Source organism: Dermacentor variabilis, chromosome 4, assembly GCF_050947875.1.
Source record: "Dermacentor variabilis isolate Ectoservices chromosome 4, ASM5094787v1, whole genome shotgun sequence".
Taxonomy (NCBI): Eukaryota; Metazoa; Arthropoda; class Arachnida; order Ixodida; family Ixodidae; genus Dermacentor; species Dermacentor variabilis.
In genome coordinates, this window is record NC_134571.1 from 16,283,400 (window position 1) to 16,310,861 (window position 27,462).

A 27,462-nucleotide genomic window follows, 5' to 3' on the forward strand; every position below is an offset into this window, starting at 1 on the left:
ACAATACCACTGTTTTCAGGAGTTGGTGAACAAGCAAGATACAAGCATTGTTTGCAAATGGCTATTTCCGCCAACCACTACTCAAGGTATAGCAGTGAGGGTATGCTTCACTGCAAAATGAATAATAATAATAATAATAATAATAATAATAATAATAATAATAATAATAATAATAATAATAATAACACTACTACTACCACCACTACTACTACTACTACTACTACTACTAATAATAATAATAATAACAACAACAACAACAACAACAAGGATTTGCGCCCCACACTGCATTTGCTTTGAGCAGATAGACTTATACGGAGGTACATGTTTTCTACAGACGTGGGGATAAATCCAGCATTTTTTTTCATATGCACCGAATTGCCGGATGTCGCATTTGTCGTTACAGGTGGAAGCCTGCAAATAACGGCACAACCAGGGTCGTATATCGTTTCGAAAGCAAAAGAAAAGAAAACACATTGGTAACGTTTTGAGGAAGATCGCTTACCTGGATCAGCGCGTGTGCAAATTTAAACGCGCTCACTTCGTCGTTTCAGCACAGAATAAACCTGGACGTTGCTGTTGTCAGCTCGAGCCAATTTAGCGACACGACGCTGACATGTCGTCATCCTCGACGCAAGAGTTCCTTTGCAACGTGAGTACTGTCAACTAAGAAATACATGATTGGAAATTTTCAACTATTGATTGAAGGGGAAATGTTGTAATGGTAGGGAGAGGGAATGTCAATAATTGGGGCTTAAAGATTAGCAGCCCATAGCAAATTCAGATATCAATGCCCCGTGACGATGAAGCTATGTGCAGCCTCTTATATGCTACTATCACTCCTGCCCGTGACAGTCAGCCTGAAGGAACGCGTGGTAATTTTGAAGCTTGGAGCCTGAAACACACCTCCCTGCACTTAGGTGCGACGCAAAAGGTTTGTCAGCTCTCGATGCTCGACCAAATCATGCGCTTGTTACGTATACCGCGGCAGGTACAATCAGCGCAACTTCAAAGGCGAACAAGTTTAAAACCACTGGAGTACGCCTCTTGCGTTTTCAGGTTGTACCTCTCTTGTAATAGTGACCTGATTCAGGCTCCAAACGTGCATTGTGGACTGCATCGACTACGAGGTGCTTGCACGTTGCACTCCGATGTAATTGTGCGAAAGATTTGTTCTGATTAGCATTTTCTGTTTGCGTTTAAGTGTATGCTGGTACAGTCGTCGGCTTTATGAAAATGGTTGCTTTATTTCTGTGTAAGGACTGGCATGGAAGGGTCCCAAGACTACTTATTTTCGCTGTGGGATGAAGGTTAATAGGTGGAAGTTAGCACTTAATGCATTCTATACTTTCGCAGGAAATCAAAAGGTCTTGTTTCCAGGAAAGACACTGCATGTAGATGATCACCCATGAATCACTGGTGACTGTACAGGCTCCAACATTGTCGTCTATAGCGCGGGAGAGGCATGCAAACTGCAGCATGCGTACAAATACATTTACCTGAAAGAAAAATACAGGGAAGCGTTGCCCGAGACGCTAGATTTGTATTCCTAGGGGCGGCAGCCAAGGGAATTATAATCCCAGAAGGATATTGCAAATCTTGGAAAAATTCACAAGTAGATATCTTGTTCAAGCTCAAAGCTTGTCCGGTGTCTCTCGTATGCTTGTTCGCAGCGCTTCAGTGTTTCTAAAAACTAATCTGCGTTTACTACGTCAGCTGCTGACCTATGCAACTGATTCCACTCCTGAATTACGAAGTGGAGGAACGGATAATGGATTAGGCCAGTTAGGGCGAAAGGTTGGTGAACATCGAAAATGGGTCCAAGCGCGGAAAAGCTGTAGCTGCTGCCTTTATTATTGTTGTGGCGTAAGAAGGATGGTTGCGATAGATCGTTTGAAAGAATGTTATTCCAGAAGCTTTCCTCCTTCTTTCCAGTGATACAAGGTCCACGCTTTCCTTAATTTTAGACTTACTTGAATAGGAAGAGTAATTCGATCAGATGAACTTAGCGGCTTTGTTTTGTAGTAATTCTAATCTACTTTTTTTTTATTCAGTACCTGCATCGCCTTTGTAGGCATTACAGCAGGGGGTACATTCATGTCTACATCAATTGTCACTCACTTCAACACACAAAGCGGGGTAAAAAATTTCATTGCATCGTACACCTACAATATTTGACGGAAGAACATTCTACTTCCTCGTTCTCCTATATAAAAAAATGCATAACGTAAGGTGCCAGCCTCAATAGAAATATATATATATATATATATATATATATATATATATATATATATATATATATATATATATATATATATATATATATATATAAAATGGTAATGTTATTTATTTTTTCCTGCCAATGCCTGTTTTAGAATGGTAAGCAGTGAAAGAATTTGAGTCTGAGGCCCTTTTTTCTGCCTTTTAGATCCTGACATTGAAGTGCGCCCTTGTTTTCGGTGATACTGAGGTTTCTGTCGCAACTCCACAGAACGAATCGAACTGCCCTATTCTGAATTTTTTAAAGTAAATTGGATAACTGACACGGAAAACCATCCCAGCAGATACAAGCGTACTCAAGCAACGAACGTACATGAGTGAAATGCAGCCGTTTTTACAATTTACTAGGTAATTGGCCAAAATTTCGACGTAGGAAGCGCAATCTTCGTGTCGCCTTCCCTCTTACTTCCTGTATATGTTCCACCTAAATCCGGGGTAAATTAAAATCCGGGCCTATTAAACGCAGAAATAAAGAGGTATTAAAAAATAAAGAAAATTCCTAACTATTTGGATTCCATAGCCCAGCGTAGAGTAACACTATTTAATTTGTACTCGTATGCCTTCTATGAATGTTTTCTTGTAAAGGTGATGTTTCAACATTTCGAAACATTTAGCGACATTTCCCATTGCGCACACCAAGTTAAAACTTTATCTAAATCGCTCTGAAGGGCCTAAAATCACAATCAATGTCAATAAGCCTATACACTACAAAGTCGTCTGCAAACATCCTGAAAGATGACGTAATACATCTAGTGACATCATTTATATACAATAAACATGAGAGAGGCCCCAAGACAAAGCCTTGGGATACGCTAGAGATCACTGCAGCAAGATCAGAGGAGATGCCATTGAGAAGCACATATTGCTCTCTACGTGAAATATATTCAGATAACCCTGCAATTACCTTTATGTCCAATATGTAGGCGTGTAGTTTGCTAATATGTAGGTCATGAGCCACAACGTCAAACGCTTTACGGAAATATAGAAATATGCAATCAATTATGTGTCTTTTGTTTATTGCTATAGGGCTAAATCGTGAGTGAATTCTACAAGCTGCGTAGTATAACAAAAAACCCTGCCGAAATCCGTGCTGGTTTACGTTTAACAGATCACGTTTAACTAGATGCCATATATTACAAGTATATATAACGTGTTCTATTATTTTGCATGTAATACTAGTCAAGGACACTGGCCTGTAGTTCTCAGCGCAGTTTTTAGGCCCACTTTTGTATACAGGCACGACATTTGGCAATTTCCAGTCGGTAGACCGGTACGACACCCATATCTAAACACTTTTGGAAAAGACGGCATAAATACAAGCATAACGATTCAGAACAACTACGAAGCATTGCTGCTGCTATATCGTGTGGCCCATTTGCCTTTCTGGGAGAAAGATTTGCTAAGAGCTTACGTGCACCTTCCAAGACAAACTCAAGTTCGGGCATTTCTTCATTGCAAAGCGAGCAATCCACACTTACAACCCGAAATTTGCGATTACTAAACACGGAAGAAAAGAAACTACCAAATACTTCAACTTTGCGCTTGTCATCTCAGAGAACTGTGTCTAATTATTCAAGAGGACGGACAGAATTTTCGTTCTGACCATTACGCCGGATATACTTCCAAAATTATTTCGGATTTTCTACCAACCGTTCCCCAAGACGAGCAAAATACGATTTATTAGCCAATTTGGCTAAATTCTCCAAATCAAACTTTAAGCACTTTAGTTCGAATAAGCTCTTCAGGTATCAGTGTTTCTCATACTTTAAGTATACCTTCCGCACTCTGCGCAGCAAGATGTGCTGTTCCTGATTTTCATGTGTCTTAACAGGAGGTCCCAATACAGTCTTTGACTATGGGACATTCTTATGTATACTACGCACATTTTTTTCACATTTTCAAACCACCGTTTATTTTTATCATTTTTAGATGAAAGCACCCATGACGGAACGAACTTACCTCGACGATAGAAGAGCTTTTCTTTAAAGCTTTCCCACAACTGTTCAACGCTCAAATCATCTGCTAATGGGTCAAACGTTGGGAAGTACGAATCTAACGACTGATCTATAGAACGGTAATCAGCCTTACAATACAAGAAAACTTTTCTAGGCGTTTTCTTCACCATGGATACATTTTTAACACTAACCTCAGAAACAAAAATATTATGGTCACTCAGTTCAGGTAGTACATTAACGTCTGATACAATACCAGACCCATTACACAACAGCAAGTCCAAGAAATGGCCAGTGCCATCATCACGCGACGCACTGAGGACGTATTTTTCAAATGCACAAGTGTTCATTAGATAAAAAAAAACGAGTACAAACAACTACTAACAAAATGCCTGGGATTTGCACATGACCAGTCAATTTCCGGTATATTAGTCACCTCCGAGCAAGGTAACATATTTAGGTTACATGATGCATTCCAATTCCGAGCAAGGCACGGTCATTTTTCAAACACTCCAGAAGGACAGAAGGTTTGATGAACTTTTCATACGAGTTAGTGGACGACAGTAGGAGCCAAACACCATGATTTTTGCGTTTGGGAGCCGCATCCTAGAAAAAACGGCCTCTACATCAAGAAGTGCGCTTGCCACGTGAACTCAAGGAATACTATTATTTACTAGAATAAAGACACCTACGTCGTGAGAATTTCGATCGCGCCGAAAACAGTGGCAAATTGCCGGGAAGATTTTGGAATCAAAAGCACAAAAACCTAACCATGACTTGGTGCCCAACACTACCATGGACTGTAGAGTACGTAGCAGGCATGGAAACTTATCAATTTTATTCTTTATGCTCCTGCAATTTATCAATATAACCCCCAGGGGCAATCCTGTTGTGCGCTTATGCGAAGGCCACTGCTGAACTACATCTCCCCTTGCACTATCAAGCCGAAAGCACTTTCCCCGCAGATAAAGCGCATCATGCTCCAAAACAGCCTTGTTGCCTTCCCGCTTGTTCAACTTCACATAGTCCCGTAGTTTCTTTCTTTTGTCCCTGACTGAGCGTGAGAAATCTTCAGATATGTTATAACTGGTGCCTTTGAGTTTGTAAGCGTTCAATAGCACCAATTGGCGGAATTTAAAGAAATAAAATTGAGGAGCTATGCGTGATGAGGGCTCCAAATCAATGACGAATATTCAAATTTAGATCAGACGATTGAGGTGTAGGGAAGAAGTTCTCTATCCTTGTTAGCTAAGCGAAGTGCGCGTCGGAGAAAATCGAGTTGTATTTGCTTTCTCTAAAAGACAATAAATAGGTGCGTTCTACGTCATATTAGTAGTCAACTGGGCACCTGAATATTTAACTGACTCAACTGGTTCAATTTCGTCATTATTTATTCCATAAGTGTGCGACAAGAAGTTATTTAGGGCAGTAAATCAAATTAGCTTTGTTTTCTCGATGTTAATACTCATGTGCCAGTCAAAACACTATTGGCTTATTTTCTGTGAATCTTTTTCGAGTTCACTGCAATCGTTATGGTTAGTGACAGCCCGATGATTAACACCGATACCAGCAAACAGACAAATTTTTGAATTTATACCTATGTCAATATCCTCTATGCAGATTAGAAACACCGTTTGTTCCAACACTGCGCCCTGGGGCACGCCAGACGTGACGTGATCGAAGTTAGGTCCATCGTTATCAACAAATACCGCTTGACACATGCCACATAAATATTCTTGAATCCAACCATCGACTGTATATTATATTTTAATGATTGTATTTCTTACTTCAATGACTGTATCTTTTATTTTATGGCAACATGATTGTTTAATAACGAGTGTCCCAGCTACTAAATTTTTTTTGTATTTGTTGGTTGAACTCTGTTCCGAAATGTCTCTGCTATAACGTTATCTAATAAGTCCTTCATTAGAAAACAAAATTTAGGGATTTTGTGTGCGAAAACCACTCTGATTATGAGGCACGTCATAGTGCAGGGCTCCGGATTCTATATTCGACCATCTGTGGTTATTCTTTAAGGCACCCAAGGCGCGGCACAAGGTCATTTTTGCATCGCGCCCTCTCCGAAATGTGGCCGCCGCAGCCGGGAATCGACCCCGGGACCTCGTGCTTAGCCGCGCAATGCCAGAGCCCCTAAGCAACTACGGCGGGTGTATGACCTTTATTTAAAATGCGCCCCGTACCTTTCATGTGTAGTACAATTTCTCAATGAAATCTTACACTGAAGCGAATATCTGATGACAGAATCAAGGGAAGGGAATGAAGGATACAGTTGTCGTGTCCTGGCAAAATATTGAAGCTGCGGTAAACCATGAACTTGAGAAGCAAGCTATTTCCTTTAGTGCGCATGCGCGCACTCTTTCTATCACACCTTCCCTCTCCCCTTACCTTTTCTCTATATTTCCGAGCTTGAATAAACCCGGCGTTCTTCGGCTGGCACGACTGTCTCGTTCACTACGGGAGGGGCGTTGCCTCCGCCCGTCAACCATCGTAACAGAAGCTATCACGACACTTCAACAAGATACCCTGTGGTGTCCGATGTAATAACACGCATTTTTCTTATATGCTGCAAGCGGACGTAGAGTACTTTAAGCGATTGTTTTTTTTACAGGGAAGCCATATATGGGGGCTAGGTTTCCATACATTTTTCTTCTACTTGAACGAAGACTATCATCGTCAATGGCTCGTACCGCCGTAAGAATTCATACTCCTGTAAGAAAGCAAAAAATGCAACGGCTCATAGCAATAGCACCGTAAGGCAGAGGCTACAAGCACTCAGCAAAGTGAAGTGAACAGTGCTCGCACCCAATTCTTTCTAATGACGCATACAACATACAGAGCAGCATTTCGAAAACTGTCGTCATCAATGGCTCACACCCCCGTGAGCAATGGTTCATACTCCAATAAACAAGCAAAAAAAAAAAGGAAATGCAATGACTCATAGTCCCATAAGGTTCATGGCGACTCAGGTTGCGTGATTTAGCTGCCATGACACTACCACTCTTGTCGTTGTCGGTGATTTCAATGTGGATGTGTCGGTACCAAAAAGGGAGCGATTTACGCGTTCCGTGTTGCAGACATATCCCTTGCGGTGCCACACCGATCCGGCCCAACCGACCACCCAGCGGCGTACGTGCATCGATTTGAAATTATCAAAGAATGTGATTGTAGTTGCGAGGGAAATAATGACCACCGATTCAGAGAATAAATGAGTGCGCGTACATTTCGTCACGATGACCACCCATCAAGAGAGTAAACGAGTTCGTACCTTTGTTCAAAATTGTGCTTCGCCTCCGTGTCGTGCGTTGGTCAACCACTTTCACAGAGTGAAATGGCTCATGTTTTCTTTCCCCCAGGTTCTCAGACGGGAAGTCAGCTGGTCAGCGATCGCAGTGTGGCTGACCATAGCCAGCGGACTATTTGCGCTTAAAAGCCTTGTGAGTAAGAGAAGAGACAAAAAAAGCAAGCGTCTTCCGCCCGGTCCGAGTGGCGTGCCGCTGCTCGGCTATCTCCCCTTTGTGCGGAAACAGTATCACGTCGCCTTTAAAGAGATGAGCGACCGCTACGGGCCAACTTTCAGGTAGGCGTTTCTTGAATGGCCGAGTACACGTTTGCGAACCGATGACCAGTGTTGCGCTCCATGCGTAACAATCGCTGTTGTTCAGGAAGGGGTTGAAATGGACGTGTCAGATAACGAATTTCCGCGCCGAGAATATTCGCAAAAGGAATATAACATATGTAACGTTATGTAAACGTTCGCGCTGATGTTTACTGATTAGCCTTGATTTCTGTGAGATGCCACGTGGATTATGACACACAGCGTAGTTAGGGTATGGAGGCCCTGACGTCACCAACCTATGATTTATTACCGGTCTCGAAAATCCAAGTGTACGCGCCATTGCGCATTTCACCTCCGGCAGAATGCGGTTGCCTGCATCTGCAAAAGAAACTCTTGGCCTGATGCGAGGTATCATCGTGTTTTATCATCTCGTGAGAAGCCAAGAAGAGGCGATGAACGCTGATACGACGTCAAAATGTGATAGGGAGCTAAACCTGCAGGTGCGAATGTTAAAAAAATTAAATTATGGGGTTTTACGTGCCGAAACCACTTTCTGATTATGAGGCACGCCGTAGTGGAGGACTCCAGAAAGTTTGACCACCTGGGGTTCTTTAACGTTCACCTAGCTAAATCTAAGTACACGGGTTTTTTTCGCATTTCACCCCCATCGAAATGCGGCCGCCGTGGCCGGGATTCGATCCCGAGACCTCCGTGCTCAGCAGCCCAACACCATAGTCACTGCACAACCACGGCGGGTGCACGTGCGAATGTTAAAGAGCGAAATTTTCTCTCATAATTTTGGGAGTGTTGGTAGCCACGAATTGTTTGTGAATTTCCCCTTCAGAGCTACTTTAACAGCTCTCTGGGCCCTCGACAGGGATTATATGTGAAGGGAGCGCGCGCTTCGTTGTTGGTTGACGCTCGAGGAGATAGTCGACCAGCATTTCATAGGCGGTAGCGGCTGCCAAGAGAGCTAATATTGAACCCATGCACGCCATTAGAGTAGGAATAGTGAGTAGAGTAGCAATAGTGTGCAGCGCAATCACATACTATACCGATGAACATACGGTTGCTGGTCACCTTGCCTTGAGGCTATATGAACTATTTATTTGGCAGCTTGCTTTTGTTTTCTTTTTCGTAATTAGTGTCGAAATAAAGACACTTAGTCGCTTTGTAATACGGTGGCGGTGGCTATGTTGCTGAAGGTGGGGCTAGCCTGGCAGGCCCGGTCGGCAATTGCACCGCCTGAGCGTCTTTCTTTGTGCCAGATATGTCGCCATGGTACCCATCAGTCCTGTATCTCGCAGCATTTTGAGAAGAATGCGTGAGACTTCCACTACTATTCTGACGGCGTTGCGGCGAACGAGCCTGCGTGACTGCGTTTGTCGGCGCTGTAGGAGACGGCCGGAAAAGGGAGCTGTCGAATAGGGGTGTGTAGTGATTCGCCGTAAGAATATAGCCTCAACTACAGATGCATGAAGTGCGATCGTACCTTCAGTTGACCGCGCTGCTATCGCTTTCTGTCGTTTAATCCGTACTTCGCTTCCTACTCACTCTCATACAATGCCTTAAAGTAAATGCGCTGCCACTTCAGCTGCACCCTTATCTTAGCATAAGAACTTTTTGACTATTGCGTACTAACAACAAAGCTTAGTGAATTTCGCCCCTTGTGTAATCAGACTGCGTGGTTGAAGCGAATGATGGCGCACATTCTCGAAAGATTGTGGCTGCTAGTGATTATGATGGAAGGTACGGTGAATCATGTGTGCATAGCCGACGCTCCTGACCCGGAAATCAAATTTCAACGACCGACGACTGTGGTCACCGCTTGCATTGTGGTGTGAGCATCGTTTGTCTTGCTGGTGATACGCTAAACAAATATAGGGTAAAATTTTGCACTAGAGCTTTTCGACAATTGCATTCCTCGCCGTCCTACGACGTCAATATTGTCACGTGGTAGTGACAGTGAAGAAAGCAGCAAAACTGTGAATGACGAAGCTAGCGTCTTATTGGGCGAACTTGTGCCCTCAAATGCAGGCTACACTCAAAGAATCGCGACAACGGCGAACACATTCGGCGATCGTCGAAAATCTCAGCGGGTAAAGCGCGTCGGCTTTTATACTTCAGTCATCGAAGGTTCCCGAGTAATCGCTGGTGCTCGCGTGTCTTCCAGAAAGTACTACATCATTCGCCTCGCGCATGCATGACATCAGATTACAAAAGGTTCGGTGACAACAGACAGCGGATAGAACCCTCGACACCATTCTAGAAACCTCCGATATACGCAGGCACGTCCTGCGCTGTGCGATAACATTTGTTAGGCGGTGAAAAGCGGCCACCTGAAAAGATAAACAAGTACACGTGTCAGTATGTTTAGGCCATAAAGGGGGTGCCCTCTTTCGCTGTTCGGTGCATTACAAAAGCTTTTGCGGGCAGATTCATCGATTCAGGGAAGCAGTAATTTTTAACAAGGCCTCTTTCTTTCATATTGTCCGTTAATTTTCTGTACGCAGGAAACTGAGACTGTTAACAAACACGTAAAAAAGGACGTTATTATAACAAATGCGAAGAAATAAACTCTACGTTGACTCGTGAGCAAAAGCTTCATTGCTCTTTTGTTTGTTTTTTTTAGTCGATTTATACATCCGTCCGGTCATGGCCACTTGTCGAGAGTTGATAAACACGAGGTCACGTCGGTTAGGGAAAGAAGGGGATTGGATAAAATAATTGAGTTTTTACGGCTTTACCGTTCCCTTGTGTGAATAGCTTGATGTCGTAAGGAAGTCATAAAGACGTGGCTTCCTGCGGTGAGGCTAGGAATGTCAATTGCATCCATGTTTTGTACAGGAAGATAGCAAGCAAGAGAACGTCTCTTATTCGAATTATTATGGCACAAATTACTGCTGCGCACTATAAAGTATGTGGCTGGGGGGAGTCAAGACTGACGGTCGCGACGTGAGAGAAGGAAAGGTAGGAAAGTGCCCAAAAGGAGAAAACAAAAATAGCAGGAGGGGAAGGAGTAGCCAGAATCCTGAAGGCGATAACCTTGAGCTTTCACGCGTCGTCGACAGGCTGTGACAACAAGGAAAGCAAACTCGCATTACAGCACATCACAAGCTAGTCGAACATACCAGCAGAGTAACTATGGGGATTGTGGATGACAGGGAGCTAGAAAGCATAGGAAAGATGAAGCGTACCGGTTTGGCAAGCGCTCGAAGGGTTCTCCCAGCTTTCTCTGAAACATTCGAGCGGATGTCTATAGAAGAAAAGCGGTTTTGGATAAGTGTGGCTGCTTGCAAGTTCGCGAAGGGTTCGCTAAGACATCTTTGCAGTTTGCGCGATCGATGTCGAGATGGAATTACGGGTGAACGGAAAGCAGGAACAATCGCCGTACAAGTTCGTCGACCATGGCTAACGCCACAACTTCTCTCCACGATGCTCTGGGGCATGGTGGCGCTGGGAACAGCGCGCCGGTAACGTCATCGATGGGACTGACCTTTGTGCTCAGCTACACCTCGGCCTGGTGCGATCATTGCACTTTCATTCGTGCACTTGCGCTTTCAATGCATGCACGCGTAGCGTGGGTGCTCTAGAATGAGTCTGTAGTTCCCAAATTAAATTCTGTGACTTTGAGCGCCAAAACCACGTCGCTAGTTATAAAGCACGCTGTAGTGGAAGCAGGAGGAAATAACTTTATTGAGTCCTCAGGAACCCCTCCCCACCAACTCTTGGTTTAGTGGTCGGCAGGGGTCGCTGGCCGCACCCCCGTTGGGCGGGAAGCCCGTGACCCTCCACCCTTTCGTGAGCCCTCTGGACGACCCGGAGCTGGGTCTGGTGGTCGTCGCTTCGCAGGGTGTCCACCCAGTATTCTTCTTTGCTGAACACGGTGCCGCTTAACGTGGAACATCGCCAGAGCATGCGCGATAGCGAGCAGTACGATTCGCCGCAATCCGGACATTGCAGCTCTACGTCCGGTAAATAAAGGCTCAGTCTGGCTCTCGAGGGGAACGACCTTGTTTGAAGCATTCTGAATATAGATGACTGTGGTCTAGTGAGTTTAGCATGGGGGAGCCGGAAGGTCCTCCTCGACAGCTGATAGTGCGTTGTTATTTCGTTGAAGGTGAGCAGCGGGTCTCGGTGCTCCCCTCCCTCCCCGCCACTTCGCTCGCCAAGATCGCCGCGGTGAGTGAGTACTCGCGCGCGTCCGTGCGCCAGCTCGTTGGCGTTGGGAAAGTCGGGGTGCACGTCGGCCACCATGTGGGCTGGAAACCATTTGAGGATGTGATGACCCGCGGCTCCCTCACTGCCGAGGACGGCCGCCGCTTTCCGCGATATCGAGCCTGAGGCGAACGCTCTGGCCGCCGATCGCGAATCTGTGTATACGTAAGGACGTTCGGGGTCCCTCATTGCCATGGCTATTGCCACCTGTTCGGCCACCTCGGACGTTACCCCCTTGACCGATGCTGCGTTAATGATCATACCATCCCAGCGTATCGAGACATCCGCGTACCGGTCGCTGCGCCCGTACTGGGCCGCGTCTACAAATGCCGCCAGTCCCGGGCAGTTGGCGGTCGATTTCAGCAGTGCCCGGGCTCTGGCCTTTTGGCGCCCGTCGTTGAATTGCGGGTGGACGTTTCTCGGAAGCGGTTCTACCTTGAAAGTGCCCCTGACCGCCGCGCTGAGCGCGACCTTGCGTGCGTTGCACTCTGCCTCTGCATTTATCCCTGCTTCTTATAGGATGCGTCTGCCGGCCCGGGTGGTCGACAGCCGCACGACCTGTGCCTTGGTCTGTGCTTCGATGATTTCTGCTAGCGAACTGTGGACCCCTAACCGATCGAGCCGCTCCGTGCTTGTAGTGATCGGAAGACCTAGCCCCTCTTCATGCTCTTGCGCATCAGTGTGTCTATCTTGGCCGCGTCTCTCTTGGTCCATTTTAGCGCCGAGGCTACGTAATTTACGTGAGTCGTGAGGAAGGCGTGGTAAAGTCTGATGAGATTGCTCTCGCCTAGCCCACCCCTGCGGTTCGTCACCCTGAGGATCAGCCGGAGCATGTTCCCCGCTTTGGACGTGAGTCTCATGACCGTTCGCGTGTTACCGCCTTTAGCCTCAATTATCAGCCCCAGGATTCTTATAGTGTCCACTCTGGTGATCGGCTGGCCGGCACTCGTGTGTAATTTGATCGGTATTTGATCGATCGTGTAGTCGTTAAGCTCGAGAAAGAAGTTATCTTGAGTAGGGGGACGGTAAAAGGCTCCTACAATTACAGTGTGCCCATCGAAATATACTTTAATGAGCACGCACTCAAGAGCAGGTATATCAGGTAACCTAGACACGAGTAGTGACTGTTGATAAATAACTGCAACACCACCGCCGCGCGAACTTCTATCTTTACGATGAATTCCGTAACCTGGTGGTGTTACTTCCTCGTCGGAGATATCGGGGTGAAGCCAAGTTTCCGTGATTATAAGAATATGTGGCTTGTGTGTTAAAATGATACTTTCAATATCATCAGCTTTATTAACGATGCTACGTGCATTAAGGTTGATGAAACGGAGCGGCTTTTGGGCATCTGTTTGGGTTCATTGTGACTGGCGTCTTTCTTCAGTTTGTCTGCCTGTGGGAATCCTTCTGTCACTTGTGCCATCCCATCGGAATAGCTCGCCATTAATCCTAATTTTGTCGTACACTAGTTGGACTTTCCCCCCAGCAGCTCTAATTTCGGAGGCGCTATCCCAGAGTTTCTTTCTTTTAAGTCTTGTGGGCGCTGAGAAGTCTTCCGAGACCGAAAATCATCGATTGATAAAGCACCGTCAGAACCCTCAGAAATTCTTCCCGCTTTGCAAGATCTGCTACGGAGGAACACCACTGTAACCACAGTTGACGAGGAACAACCTCAACCGGACCTCGCCCTTTTGCAACTTTGGGCAAAGCGACGTCACGCAGAAGTGTATGCGTCGAGGAATCCCGATGCACCCGGTAGCCATGCACGTGCTAACCATATAGCGGCGAAGGCGCGTCGGCACGAAAAGCAACTTTCTCGACGACGATGGTATGAGTGGTGCGAGAATCTTGGATCGAGCATTGGAAACAGAGCGCTTCGGCGTACGTTCCAATCAATGGAACGCGGTCATAAGCAACCTGACCCTGCAGCGAGCGTTAGGTTAGCGATGCAGAGTTCGCCAGATCAATTTGCAGAACACGCTGCTAGAGCGTTTTTCCCGAAATACGATCCCGCGTCACCTATAAACTGCCACGAAATTGATGAGTCTGAAACAACTTCCAAATCCGAAATATCCAGCCCTTTCAGCATGGCCGAACTAATCGCGGCGATTGAAACTTCGAAGCAACGAACAACACCTGGTCCCGATGGTATTCCTTATGAGGTATTCAAGAACATGGAAGGAGCAGCTCTCGACGCACTTCTTCAGGCTATTAACAAAGTATGGAAGACTGGAAACGTTCCACCTGATTGGAAGCATTCAATTGTTGTCGCGATTCCGAAACCAGAAAAGTCTCCAAATAGCCTGCAGTCTTTACGCCCAATTTCACTAACCTCAACTGTCTGCAAGCTCGCTGAAAAGATGTTGGCCACACGTGTTTCCTGGTGGCCTGAACGCCACGATAAATATCATCCTGCTCAAATTGGATTCCGTTCTTACTTGGGAACTGAAGACGGACTTTCTATCTTATCAGACGATGTTTTACAGGTTTCACCACACAGTGACGCTGTGCTCACGGTAGTAGCAACAGCCATAACGAAAGCTTATGACAATATAGACCATGAAATCATTATAGCCAACCTCATCGACCTGGGACTTCCACCGCGGGTGATAAGATTCATCTACTCACTCCTTCAGAATCGCACATTTGCGATTAGAGTAGATGGAAGGCAAGAAAGATACTTCACATCGAACAGAGGAGTCTGTGATGTGTGGTGCGCGACATGGTGCGGCGATCGGGACGGTCGGGAGCAGACAACAAGGAGTGCGCGCGCCAAGGCAAATTCCGTGCTGGAAGGAGAAAGACGACAACGCCGAAGAGCGTCCGGCACGTGAACGCGCGGCGCAAGAAAAACAACTAAAAGAAGAAAAGCAAATCAATTAGGTAGAACCACGGGGCATCAGTCCAGAAAGAAGAAAAACCGTGGTGCGCTGGCAGAAAGAGGAGACGCAGGGGAGACGCCAGGAGAGTTCCAGAAAGCGACGCCAGGAGGAGGTCAACCACCGGAGCGGGCGTTGAAGACGGGCCGTCGGGTTCCGGACCCGAGCCACCAGGACTTCACCCGACCGGGGCCTCCTTCCAGCCCGTTCCTGTGCGTCGCCCGTCTACCCGAGCGTGCCGTCAGCTCCTCAAGGCCGGTGAGCTTCTGCGCCCGTGGGCAGGACGAGACCAGTCGGGCTACGGGCCCGAGTTCTACGCCAGCTGCCCGGCCAGAACGCCGCCCCCGTCTTTCGTGCCGCCTGCTGTACGAGGCCGGCGTTCGAGCTTCTGTGCCCGTGAGCAGGACAAGAGCAGTCGGGATACGGGCCCGAGTTCTACGCCAGCTGCCCGGCCAGAACGCCGCCCCCGTCTTTCGTGCCGCCTGCTGTACGAGGCCGGCGTTCGAGCTTCTGTGCCCGTGAGCAGGACAAGAGCAGTCGGGCTACGGGCCCGAGCTCTACGCCCAGCTGCCCGGCCAGAACGCCGCCGCCGTCTGCTCGTGCCACCAAGCCGCCTGGTTTGCTTCTCCAAGACAGAGCTGGCCAGCTCCGGTCGCCCGGTCAACCAACTTACACCACGACCTTTGGTGAGACCGGCGCCACTCCTTTCGTCAGCTTGTCGCCGCGTCGCCGCGTCGAGACTGTTATGTGTCACTGCCGTCGTGGAAAGCCCGGACTCGCGCACTACTTAGCTCCATACTAGCCCCAAATGTGTGTCTTGATGTGTATTTGAGTGTTTCTTTTATGTTTGCCATTTTCTTCTATTTATTTTTTAGCCTTCTTTAGTCCCATTAAACGTTTTTGTGTGTGTTCGAAACGAACGGCTTTGTTCTCAATTGGGTCCTCGGAGGCTCCGCCTAAGAGAACCATCAGAACCTTTTGAGTACACGAACCTGTGTCCCCATATTAGGATCATCACAGAGTCCCACAAGGTTCGGTTTTGGCTCCTCTTCTCTTCAACGTTGCTCTAATACCTCTAACCCGGCAACTACATCGGATTCCAGACGTGAGGTCCTTAATCTATGCAGATGACGACACTTTGTGGTCCGTGCATGAAGATATATCTAGACAAACTCAACAGCTTCAAGAAGCCCTTGATGTTCTGAACAACTACGCTCAGAAATCATGGTTGGACATTTCCGCCCAAAAATCAAGCTATGTTGTGGTGGCCAACAAGAAAGGACGCACAAGAATCACGCAGCACCCCTTAACATTTAGACTCGGCGCAGTGACAATCCCTGAGGCTTCTGAGGTCCGCATACTGGGTCTCGATATTCACCCCTCCGGCAGTGGTGCACACTGGCTCCGTAAAACCAGACAGAGTTCGACAAAGGCCCTTCACCTTATTCGTCGCCTTGCAGCAAAAGCAGCTGGAGCTCGTAATGACGTAGCTCGACGGTTGGTGCGTGCAGTCTTGCAGCCACGAATTTTATATCAGACACAATTTCAACGGCTGACTTTGGCACAGCTGGCACAGTTGGAGACGAATAATCGCGATGCTATGCGCACAATCACAGCACTGCCCCGCATCACTCCGATACCAACCTTACAGGAACATGCCCAGCTCAACACAATTGTAGAGCTAATTTTGCAACGTGAAAAAGAACGTGAAATAAAAAAGCAACTTGTTCCGGCTGTTGCTGCGTTGCGTGCTCATTTTCAACGCGGCTCTCGGATTGACAATCAGCCCTATCCAATGCCTCCCTGGGAATTCACCAGCATCACAACTAATAAGCCAACGAAGTTACGACGCAGCGATACAACAGGTATTATTGACGAACACAATATCGTCGATGCATCATGCGCTAACATCTGCAAAGTCTGTACGGAGGCTGCCATTTTCCCAGACGGCGGAAGGACATCATTCCTGAGTACTACGCATAATTTCATCAGCGGCCACCAGCGCTATTTATCTACGGAAGCCAGCGCTCTAGTAATGGAACGTCAAGCCATCCACGACGCTGTGCAAGATGCGACATCTAAGCTGCCTACCATCAAGCAACTAGATATCTTCACTGATTCTTTAGCGGCTATTCAGGAACTCAAGAAGGTTGTTAAGGCGATGGAAATCTGCGAGACAATACACACTATGAATAGTAAAACAGCTACTTGCGTTAAGGTACACTGGATTCAAGGCCATTCAGCGAACCCTCACAACACTGCTGCTGACCAGCAGGCATACTGCCCTCCTAATCCTGATCCTCCACCTATTCCCCTCCCACCTCAACCCCGTAACTCGCTCCCAGCCCGTAAAAATGTTCTCCGGCAGGACACACGCGCTCTTATCCCACCGTAAGTCTGCTCCCTCCCCCTTCACCTTACTAGGGCGGAGGAAGTTGTGCTTAGGAGGCTTCGGGCCGGGGTGCCCCTTACACCGGCTGTTGTCTCAAGGTGGAACTGGTCGCATTTACCACTGGGTGCTACGTGTCCATACTGCTCCGTTCCTGTGGTGGAAGCGGATGCATACCACCTAATATGGACATGTACGGGTTTACAATCGGAACGCTCGCGTCTCCTACTGCAAGCCGGCCTCCGCTACAGTGTGACAACCAGCTATGACCGCTGGATACATGACAACAGATTCCACAAAACACTGCTTCAATTCATACACAACACAGGCCTCACAGCACACATATAATACACATATACGCTCTAAGAATTATGCCTCAAGGGCAAGTCTTTATCGCAATAAAAAAAAGACACTCTCCTTATGCGGTTATCTAATTTTCACTACACTGACTATGCCTCATCAAAATCCCCTCTCCTTGAGCGTGCTCCTAGCCTCTCATCAGCCAATTAGATAAAAAGCCGCTCAATGTAGGCAATGTTATTCGCTTTGAAAGGACACAAATATGACCTCCTGTAAACCAGGAGAGCATTTGGTTGGGCTTTTCGAACAACGCTGCGGATTACCGCCCTATGCTTGCGTCGGTGGTTACGTAAATTTGACGTCAGGAGGCTGGAATAAGAACATATTGGAATTGTGTTACGTTATAAGGCCCATAATTGGAGCTATCGTTGAGACCAACAATTCTGATATTTCGGAGAATAATGTGCGGTAGACTAAGCTTCTACAGCGGTTCTTCAGTAGCATCCACGAGTTCCTTAGGAGAAAGTAGAGGTTTTTCAAAGTTCTTCAGAAATATCGGGTGCTTCTCCTTGTACCATATCTACTATTCGTAGCAAACAAGTTAAGTGAATCAATCTTGATTTCGATTTCTCTTTATGAACTGAATTCAGCGATATGCATTTCTTTTTTCAGAAAAAGCGTTAAGAGCTATCGGGTGGCACGGTGAATTTGTATTTTAGGAATAAGAGCAGAAACGCTTTGCTCAACGCTATGCTTAGTCCCCAAAGCCACGTTTTTCGCTTTCTTTCGTTGTGAGGATTGTGAGCTCTCACATTAGTTGTCACTTCTGCTTTCTTTCGTCAAAATCAACCTCATGACGAATCGTAATTCCCACAGGAATTATTGGAACAGAAAGTATTAAAGAGACCCGTAGGGCCAAGTTAAGACCAGTAAAAGAAGTTGTGTATAGAAACCTTACCTGTATTGCCAAATGAAATCCTAAACATACAGCTTTTACGGTGAATGTGATTAATCTTACTGCCACAATGACGTTATGACGCTTTCAGGGTCCGCCTTGGCTGTAGAGATGTGGTTGTGTTGAATGACGTCGCTTCCGTCCGGGAAGGTCTCAACAATCCCGACATTTACTACAGGCCCGAAGACTTTGTGTTTCGGTATCTCGACACGAAAGGTTTTGTACTCTACAATATTTTCGTTCGCTTTCCTCGAAACGTTTCACTGACTTTTATCGTAAGCAACATACACTGCTAGTAAGTAGTTCACCATTGAGCAGTATTCCTGATTTTCTCCTTTTGTCGTCAGGAATCGGAGGTTTGAACGGAGAAATATGGCAAGTGAACCGAAGGTACTGCTTCCAGGTGCTGAGAAACTTGGGCTTTGCCAAGAAACCCATGGAGAAGCACATTCAGGTAAGAGCGAGTACGCGGGAGTTAAATGTCCTCACGTACGAGCCGAGAAGCCTGAAAGTATAGGAGGAAGCAGCGAAGTGTAATATGTACAGAGAATTTCGTTCCTGACCTGTCTTCCAGTGAGAACTACTGATATTGCTTCGAAAGGTTATGCAATTCTAGAATTAACCGATGACTTCTAATCAGCACAGAGTTTATGGTCGTGGTAAAAGTTGTTTTGGCAGCATCACTAAAATGGTGCTATGATGCTGGTCTATAAACCACGGCAAACGGACTGCGACAATGACAAGCGAGACGGGGACGGCTTCTTTCAGCAAACTGTTAATTTCAAACCAGTACATGTAACGTTGTCCTCAGAAATCAAATTTCTTGGATGGAGCGGGCTTCACCTAATGTAAATCAATCAATCAATCAATCAATCAATCAATCAATCAATCAATCAATCAATCAATCAATCAATCAATCAACGAATGGATTGATGTATCGACTAACTAATTAATTATTATTATACAATCAGTGAATACCGCCGTGGCTGACGAGCGGATATGGCGTTACGCTGCTGAGCTCGAGCGTGTGGTTTCGATCCCACCGTCGCGGTCGCATTTCAATGGGGGTAAGATGTGATAAAAATCAATTCGGAATCCTCCACTACGGTTTCTTTCACAATCACATCGTGGTTTTGGCACGTAAAACTACAGAATTTGTTAACCACTCGATTACTCAAAATTACTGCTTTTAGCCGACTCTTTCACCCCCCTTCACGTCCCCCCCCCCACCTCAGGTCATCTTACTGTATATACTGAAGTTCTTGCTTATCACTGCCTCTCTTACTCATGCATAGTTAGAAATACAGTGCAGTGAATAAAGTTCAGTGCATTGCACACCGAAATGTTCACTTGTTGGTCATAAGCAAAATTATGCCTAATACTGTGCAAGGTGCTAGCAATCGGGTGACTACAATAAGAAAATAAAATTGTCGAAAGCGTCACCTAAGAGAGTTGACGCGGGCGCTGTGGATGTCGTATTCTCTCTCGTTTTTTCTCGAACTAGGAGGAGATTCAGGGCTTCACCAACCTATTGGAATTCAGCAAGGCAAAGCCAGTGAAAGTTGCGCAGCAGCTCACTGCCAGTGTGGCTAATAACATGACGGCCCTGCTGTTTGGCGAACGCTGCGACCCCCACGAGCCACGGGGTCGCTTGGTGGCGGAACTGCTCACCCTGTTCCTGCAGAACGCCAACTTCTTCACATACAATGACTTCCTGCCCGTAGTCCGCTTCTTCGCTGTGTACATCCCGAAAACAAGGCTCCGCATAGTCAACTACGTCTTCAAAGAGTTCAAAAAGCTTGTCAGGTCAGTATAGACGCCGCCATTGAAACCTGTGTGCAGCATCTACACCCGCGAGTTGGCGCTGGAACCACGAAAGGGCATCCTAATCTGGATTGCCTCCATGGGGATTGAAATACGATGCATGCATTCAAAATGTGGTCGCGCCGTTGCCTCTTCCCTGAGAGCTTAACAGTGTAGGCACACTTACTTTGTATATTACGGTCGCTGTAGTACTTGTCTGTAAAGAAGTACTTCACGCGTTTGTCATCGAGTTCAAGTTGTTTCAAAGCTGAGTTTGTACAGCGCGAATTGACAAGATACGCAGCAGAATCTCGTTAAGCGGAACCTCTAGGGACCGGAGAAATACATATATTCGGAATAAGAGGCGTTCCGTTTACTGAGAAATATATGCAGAGGGACAGCACTCTATGCCATGCACCCTATTAACGCTGCTAGCATGGATATCTAGCATGAATCTATCAGCTCGTCTGTCCCGTGGATTAGTTGCGTTCGAGAGCTACTGGGCGTGCTAGTTAAAGTTTTTAGGACGCGCCCGCGACGCATCAAAACAAAAACAAAGCTCTTACTGTTCCAGTCAGTGACTAAATAGCACGCAGTCGTGTAGGAGGAGTCAACATTGTCGAATGGTGCGCTGCGAGGCGTCCGAAATCCCGGTTGTCCTTATTTTGGTCACCTATAGGGTGGCACGCATGCAGCTCTGGGCATGCTAGGGACTAAAAATATGCCAGCTTGTTGCCTGCTTGAGCCCTTCCCATCGGTTTTCAAGAGTGAGTTCCTGAATTAAAGGCAGGTCTTGCAAAATATATACTTCAGATCCTGCCTCTGTCTCTAAAATTTCTTCAAAGCATGCTTCCCTGATTCTGTTTGACGTGAGCCGTGAAAATTTAGGTTCCGATTACCGAAAGCTTGCTTTTTCATCACCCAAATACAAAACAAAACAATTTAGAAGCTGCTCCTCGTTTAAGCGTTTAAGCTTACCGAAATTCTACTTAAACGAACACAAACGACATATGAAGGCGCTGGCTTCCCACTTTTTATTTTGAAGTCGTCAAACCAACTTCTATGCGTACAGACATGTGATCGAACAAAAAATACACGTCAAAATGTCCATGCAGAAACGCAATTTTTCGTCATTAAAATTTACACCAGAGCCACCCACGCCAGGATCTCCAGCTTCTCTAGGCCATGGGAAATGCTCACGTAAATATTAGTGATAAGAACAGCCGTTTCTGAATGGTCGTCTCTGATGTGTATGGGTTGTTTGATCACATGTATGCGAGTAAAAACTTAGTTTCATGATTTCAAAAGAAAATGTTGGAAGCCAGCTCCCCTGTTTGTAGTTTGTGCTGGTGTATGCACTGTTCATTTGAGCTGTAAAAAGCTCCGTTTTCAAGAAGAAACTACGACCTAGTCCGTGTACGAATTCTTTTGGAGTTTATTTTTTCTTAAGTAACAAAAACTATACGTGTACGTTGCATGCGGCGGCGCTTAGCGAATGTTTTGTTTACTTGGAAAGTATCTGTGTACTAGAGCGGCAAGTTGGGCCAGTTGGTAGAAGTACATCTTGCAGTACCGGGGTTACTGCGCTATACACACACGGACAACAGATGTAGAAATGGACAGGACACGCGCGTACTCACAACTTGTCTGTGGTGAGCCTGCGCGCGTCCTGTCCACTTTTGTTGTCCGCGCGTTTATAGCAGAGTAACACCCGTATCTGTCTAGCTGGGGCAACGAGAAATTTAAACACACACTGTTAAAAATAATTCCACCTGCCTCTCCCCTCCTGCCCCCTCCTTTTCAGATAGCGCTGGCTGTTCACATTCCAGTCGCTTTTATATTGAGCACTACAATTTTTTTCTCTGAAATATCATTCATGAAGGAAACAAACTAGATGTTTCTAATCGATGGAAACTTATATTGCAGTCACTTAAATTAACCTAATTAACTCCTTAATATAAACTTAACTAGAAGCGTGTAAACTTCCTAAATGCACACGAATAAATGCACACGAATATAGCGGCTGTTCATTCTAAAACAACTGTGCGCATATTATTCTGTCTCTGTGCATTGTGTTACAGAGCTGAAGTGAAGAACAGGGAACAAATCATGGATCAATATAAAGACAGAGATTTTATAGATGGTTATTTGAGAAAGGTCCAAGAAAACAAGGGCATCAATTCCCACTTCAGCTGTAAGTACTTGAAACCTTCCTAGAGGTAGTGGAGATGACTTTAAACACTTTGCTGTCCTCCTCGGGATAAATATTGAAAAGAAAACAAAGAAGAAAGAGCAGAATGACTTAAACGTACTCGAATCCGTATAACTTGTTTTCTGAAGTTCTATCTATTCTACATTAATCAAACACGTATTTCTGGCTAACGAATGAATACCTTCGCTGCCGGCTTTCTTCAAAGTATTCTTTATAATTTTTTTTCCGAAGAAAGTCAGTTATTGCCAACATAGCACGTCGCACGAAAACATCAACCGATGTTTCCTCGCTGGACTAGCTTTTAAATTTGATTGCCCTTAAGTAATTTCAACGCGCGTTGATTTTAAACTTGAAATGACTTTCGAGAAATTCTCATATAGGTAGGAAATTCCATAGTCTGAAGACGACTGCCTATACACTTATATGTTTGTTTGCTTTCGTTTAGGAAGTTTTACTTTTGTTCATGAAAGATGCAAATATTTTATAGACAAACGTTGCTGTACCAAAGGCTGTACACAATGTTTGAGGCTAGTTGTTCTCAAATAATGGGCATACAACGGTCGAAATAAAGTGAGAGCCATAAGATCATGGGGCGTCAAGTGACGCTGTAGAAACTTTCAAGTAAAAGCAACTATAGACTTTCTACATACTGATTAAGCTATTTATAAGAGAATTCAGCTTCGAATGGGATGTGTTCTATATTTTGTGACATTATGAGACAAGACAAACTTGTCTTGTGCCAGAGAGCAGTGTTCTTCGCAAAAGTGAGAGGTCACATTTTGTCGCAGTGGCAATTCTGGAAGCGACTGCGATCAACTTCTACAGCGCTTCGACCAACACAGTCAGGAGTGCCATCTTGTGGAACCTGTACATCGCGGCCAGTGACCCAGATGGTCATCAGGCGCGCATACACAGGGAGATTGATGCTGCTGTGGGCAAGCTGCGGGCGCCTCAGTGGGACGACCGGCTGCGCATGCCATTCACCATGGCCTCAATGCTGGAGATGCTGCGCTGGAGGACAATATCGCCCATCGGCATAAACAGGGCGTAAGTGACGAACCTACGCGTGGAAACGAGAAGTTCATCTCTTTATTTCTATCTCACACATGCGCAACACCCACACATACCCACACATGCATATGCGGATGGAGAGGTACATGTAGCGTACTTCTTGTCCTTGAGCTGTATTATTCGAAGGGGCGTACATCGGTAGCAGGGAAAATCGAAACACACATTCGTCTAATTACCGGGAATTCAATAATTAACTTCCTAATCAATAATTTATCGCACATAGCGCAATTTACGGTATGGAGCCGGTGAGTTCGCAAGGCGTATCCACTTGTAAGGAAGTTTCGGGATACATTATTTCCCTAAATGTGCGACGAAATACGCGAGTGTTCCCGTAACTTTTGTGCGTCAGTGGATAAAAGGGCATTTCGTAAAAAAAGTAAGAAGACCAAAAGTGGATCGTTATGGCAAGTTTTATTGCGCATATCTCCAACCTGGTGTCATTCTGGAAATTAATTTCAAGTAAATACGCCTTGCGAGCTCGGAGGCTACGATTCTTAAACTGCAACATGGGTCGTGAGATAAGTAATCAAGAAGATAATTAGCGGTTTCTTGTTAATGAGATGAATATTCGTTACGATTTATCATGCAAGTAATTCCCGCCGCTCGGAATAATCCAACTCTAGCATTAGAATCATGTTAGCTGCAACAGATGATCCTTAGGCATTCCTTAAAAGATAAAAATGTTCACCCCGTATACACATATGCGTGAGTGTAGAGGTGATCAGAAAAGCGTAGTAAAAAAGAAAGATATAATTATGGTCCAACATATATAGAAGAACAGTGCCAAACAGAGCCATATCAGAGCGAAGTCAAAATAAGTTGTCAGGAAAAAAACTCCTTGAGAAATTCGCAAAAGAGGCATTCCCACGCTCAGCAAGGTTTATAGCTGGGCTGGTTTGTACGGATGCACTGGCACAAGCTGTGCGACAAGATGGTATAGAAGGCAAGCAAGGGAAACTTCAAAAAGTGGGGGGTGGGGGTGAAAACAGTGTTTTCCACACTAACCAAGCTTTTAAGTGTTTTCGACCTCATCAGGAAAATGAAATAATGCGCGCATGCGCATTATCGAAGGGAGTGCAGCGTCCAGCATAAGAACCAGTGTGCTACTGTAGTTACCTGATTACTCACGCGGCAATGCAAAGTCCGGCTCGCGGTGCAATCCTGCTGTGACGTAGCAGGGCGGCGTGAAAAAGTGAGAGCACATCCAGTCGGGAGTTGCGTGCAGTGGCGATCCCAGTAGGAACGAGTAAATGTGGAAGTGTAATGGCAGCTTCGTTCTACTCGGCCTCGCTGCATTGCAAAGGCGTGGCGCCAGGAGCCGCGCTTCGCAGTGCGGCACAGCGTAAACCGGTAAATTTCCCGAATAATTTGACGACAATTGTTTCGGTTTACTTGACAGTTTTTGAATGTTGAAACATGGAACTGGAATGTTATGTCTCATGCCTTCAAGTTTCCAATATGGATATCATCCATCATGTTTGTAACGAAGAGGTTAATTAACGTAAGTAGTTTAATTAGCGAATAGATAGCTTTGGTTTTTCTTGCGCCTGATATTTGTTTGAGCAAGTATTGCGGGCTTTAAATAAAAAGTGTTTATTGTAAAGCAAGAAACTACAGAACACCATGTCAGGGTCAGTGTCGCCAATTTTTCTCGAGTGCTTCGCTAAACGTAAGGAAAATCGTTATTAAATTTAGCTAGATCTTGCTGTAAAGTCCCTAAAATTGTCGCTAAAGATGTTGAGTGATTTTTATGTAATGTATACTTTTTGGAACACTTGAATGTGGGCTAAACGGCATAAGGCGTCTACGGCAAGATTTTGCGTTCTTCTAGCACTTGCGCAGTTGAAGAATAAAGTCTAAATTTACCAGCAGGTTGTAAATTAGATTTAGTTTACTAATGTACATATTTAAACAAAAGCATTAGGGGTGTGCGAATATTTGTGACTTTTAAATAACGAATTGAACATTGTCCTATTCAACTTGGACTTCGACTTGTGTAGTCATTATTCGTGAATGCGAATACTTTTCGAATACTTTTCGAATTTTTCAGATCGTCAACTGCCGTCAATTAAACATAAAAGTGGCACACAAGTGCGGTAAATTTTCCCCCTCGCGGGCAAAGCATCAGCATGAAACATGCGAACTTTCGAAGCAGGCTGTGTTGCTTAGGTAGACAAGCTATACAACGATCATTCGCACTCTCTGAAGAGTCCTGTGGTTGTGGAGAAACTGCTAGTTTGCTCCAAATGCTCAATTTGTGTTTTTATTAAAAGCCGCTTTTTAAGCTACTATGCAATTTGAGAAGCTTACTAACTTTAAGAATACTAGGACGTCATCATCGTTTTATATTAATTGTCAAAAAAGCTGTTCATTATTCGAGATCTATTCAAAAACTATCGCACATTCGATTCGATTCTCTCCTGGCACTGTTCGATTCGTATTCGATTCGGTCTCAAAAATTACTTCTCGCACACCCCTAAAAAACAAGCGTGATGAACGCTTATACCCCGCTTTCAGCTTCAGATGTTATGGTTACAAATACAGCATGGTTAAAGAGAGTAAGAATCACCTGATTTTCCTAGTACAAAGATGGACTTCGTCCGTGTTATGACTTGCGAATTTCCTAGTTGTCGGCGCTCGTGAAAGGTTAACTGAATTATGTGGTACTATCTTAATCATGTTGTCAACGTGGCAATGACCAAACACAAAACCTTTATACAGATCAAATACTACGTCACCAGTCCTTGATCTACCGGAAATATATGTGCTGTATTGATTGTTGCGAGAGCGGTGAGAAACAGGGGCATAACGTATGTATTGGCGTGAAAAAGCCCAGCCACTTGATATGCACAATTTTTACAACTGATCTGTTCAATTCGTTTACGAGGTTCTAGCTCTCGCTAGAAAATTTGCTGCAATAAGTTTTGATAATTTAATTTACTGCTACGCTTGTGGACATCAACCAAGTGGACATACTAACTAAAGAATGTAAAAAAAGATTCACTATGTGAGCACGCTGTGAAGAATACAATGAAGCTCTCAGGGCCATTGACCGCAGCGTCGAGACCATCGTTACCTATCATGGTCAAAGGGCTCGCACGCGATACCGTGAATATCGGCCGCATTTTTATAGCTTTTGAATAGTAGAGCGCGTTCTAGAAAGTCGTTTCTGCAGCAAGTATTCTAACTTCGAGATCACAGAAATGTCGGCACTTCTTCTGTCCCGTCGCTAAAAAAAAAAAAAGCCGCAGGTCGTCCAATACAAATATTTGTCGCTAAATAGACCGTAGAGTCCGTAAATAAAGCGAAACTATTGCTAAAATGCCAACATTGGTTATGTTTTCTTTATCTCTTCCAATAAAACTGGTTGTAGATCTACGCTCGTCTGGTCACTTTTTTGTCTTTCTTAAAAATAATAAATAAATAAATAAATAAATTCTTTATTTGTCGATTTACAGAGTACAACATCCTAACTTTCTTTTGGCGCAGCTTGTACTAAAACACTTTCTAATGTTGCGCCGCACGAAACTGGATGGCTGCGTGTCGCCGCTCGCGTGTCACATTACCGCCACTGTGACATCCCACGAGGTTTAGTACGCACCTTGCAATCCCTCAGCGTGTTGCTATAAAACTGATGCGCTGCTGTCGCGTTCCTGTTCGTGCAGCTAGATGTAAAACTTGCACAGTTGTTTCCATGTTAGAGCGGCGTGCCTGCCTTACACGGTCTCAGTGAGAGGGATACATCTTTGCCAGTCATTATTCACAACAAACACAGGTGTCTGACGTAGGACATATTGGCAGAGTAGTCTAGTGTTAATTGTTTCAA

The 27,462-nt window shown here is 45.4% G+C and overlaps 1 protein-coding gene across 1 annotated transcript in view; it reads left to right on the plus strand.

Moving 5' to 3' along the window:
- Positions 1 to 565: 565 nt before the first annotated feature.
- LOC142578715 (cytochrome P450 2A12-like) overlaps positions 566 to 27,462 on the plus strand; it is a 36,567-nt gene continuing 9,670 nt past the window's right edge. Inside the window, exons 1-7 of the mRNA XM_075688217.1 lie at positions 566 to 649; positions 7,604 to 7,827; positions 18,642 to 18,766; positions 18,898 to 19,004; positions 20,055 to 20,356; positions 22,435 to 22,547; positions 23,354 to 23,612. Coding sequence (XP_075544332.1) covers positions 614 to 649; positions 7,604 to 7,827; positions 18,642 to 18,766; positions 18,898 to 19,004; positions 20,055 to 20,356; positions 22,435 to 22,547; positions 23,354 to 23,612 — 1,166 coding nt within the window. The 5' untranslated portion in view covers positions 566 to 613. The remainder of the gene's footprint in view (positions 650 to 7,603; positions 7,828 to 18,641; positions 18,767 to 18,897; positions 19,005 to 20,054; positions 20,357 to 22,434; positions 22,548 to 23,353; positions 23,613 to 27,462) is intronic.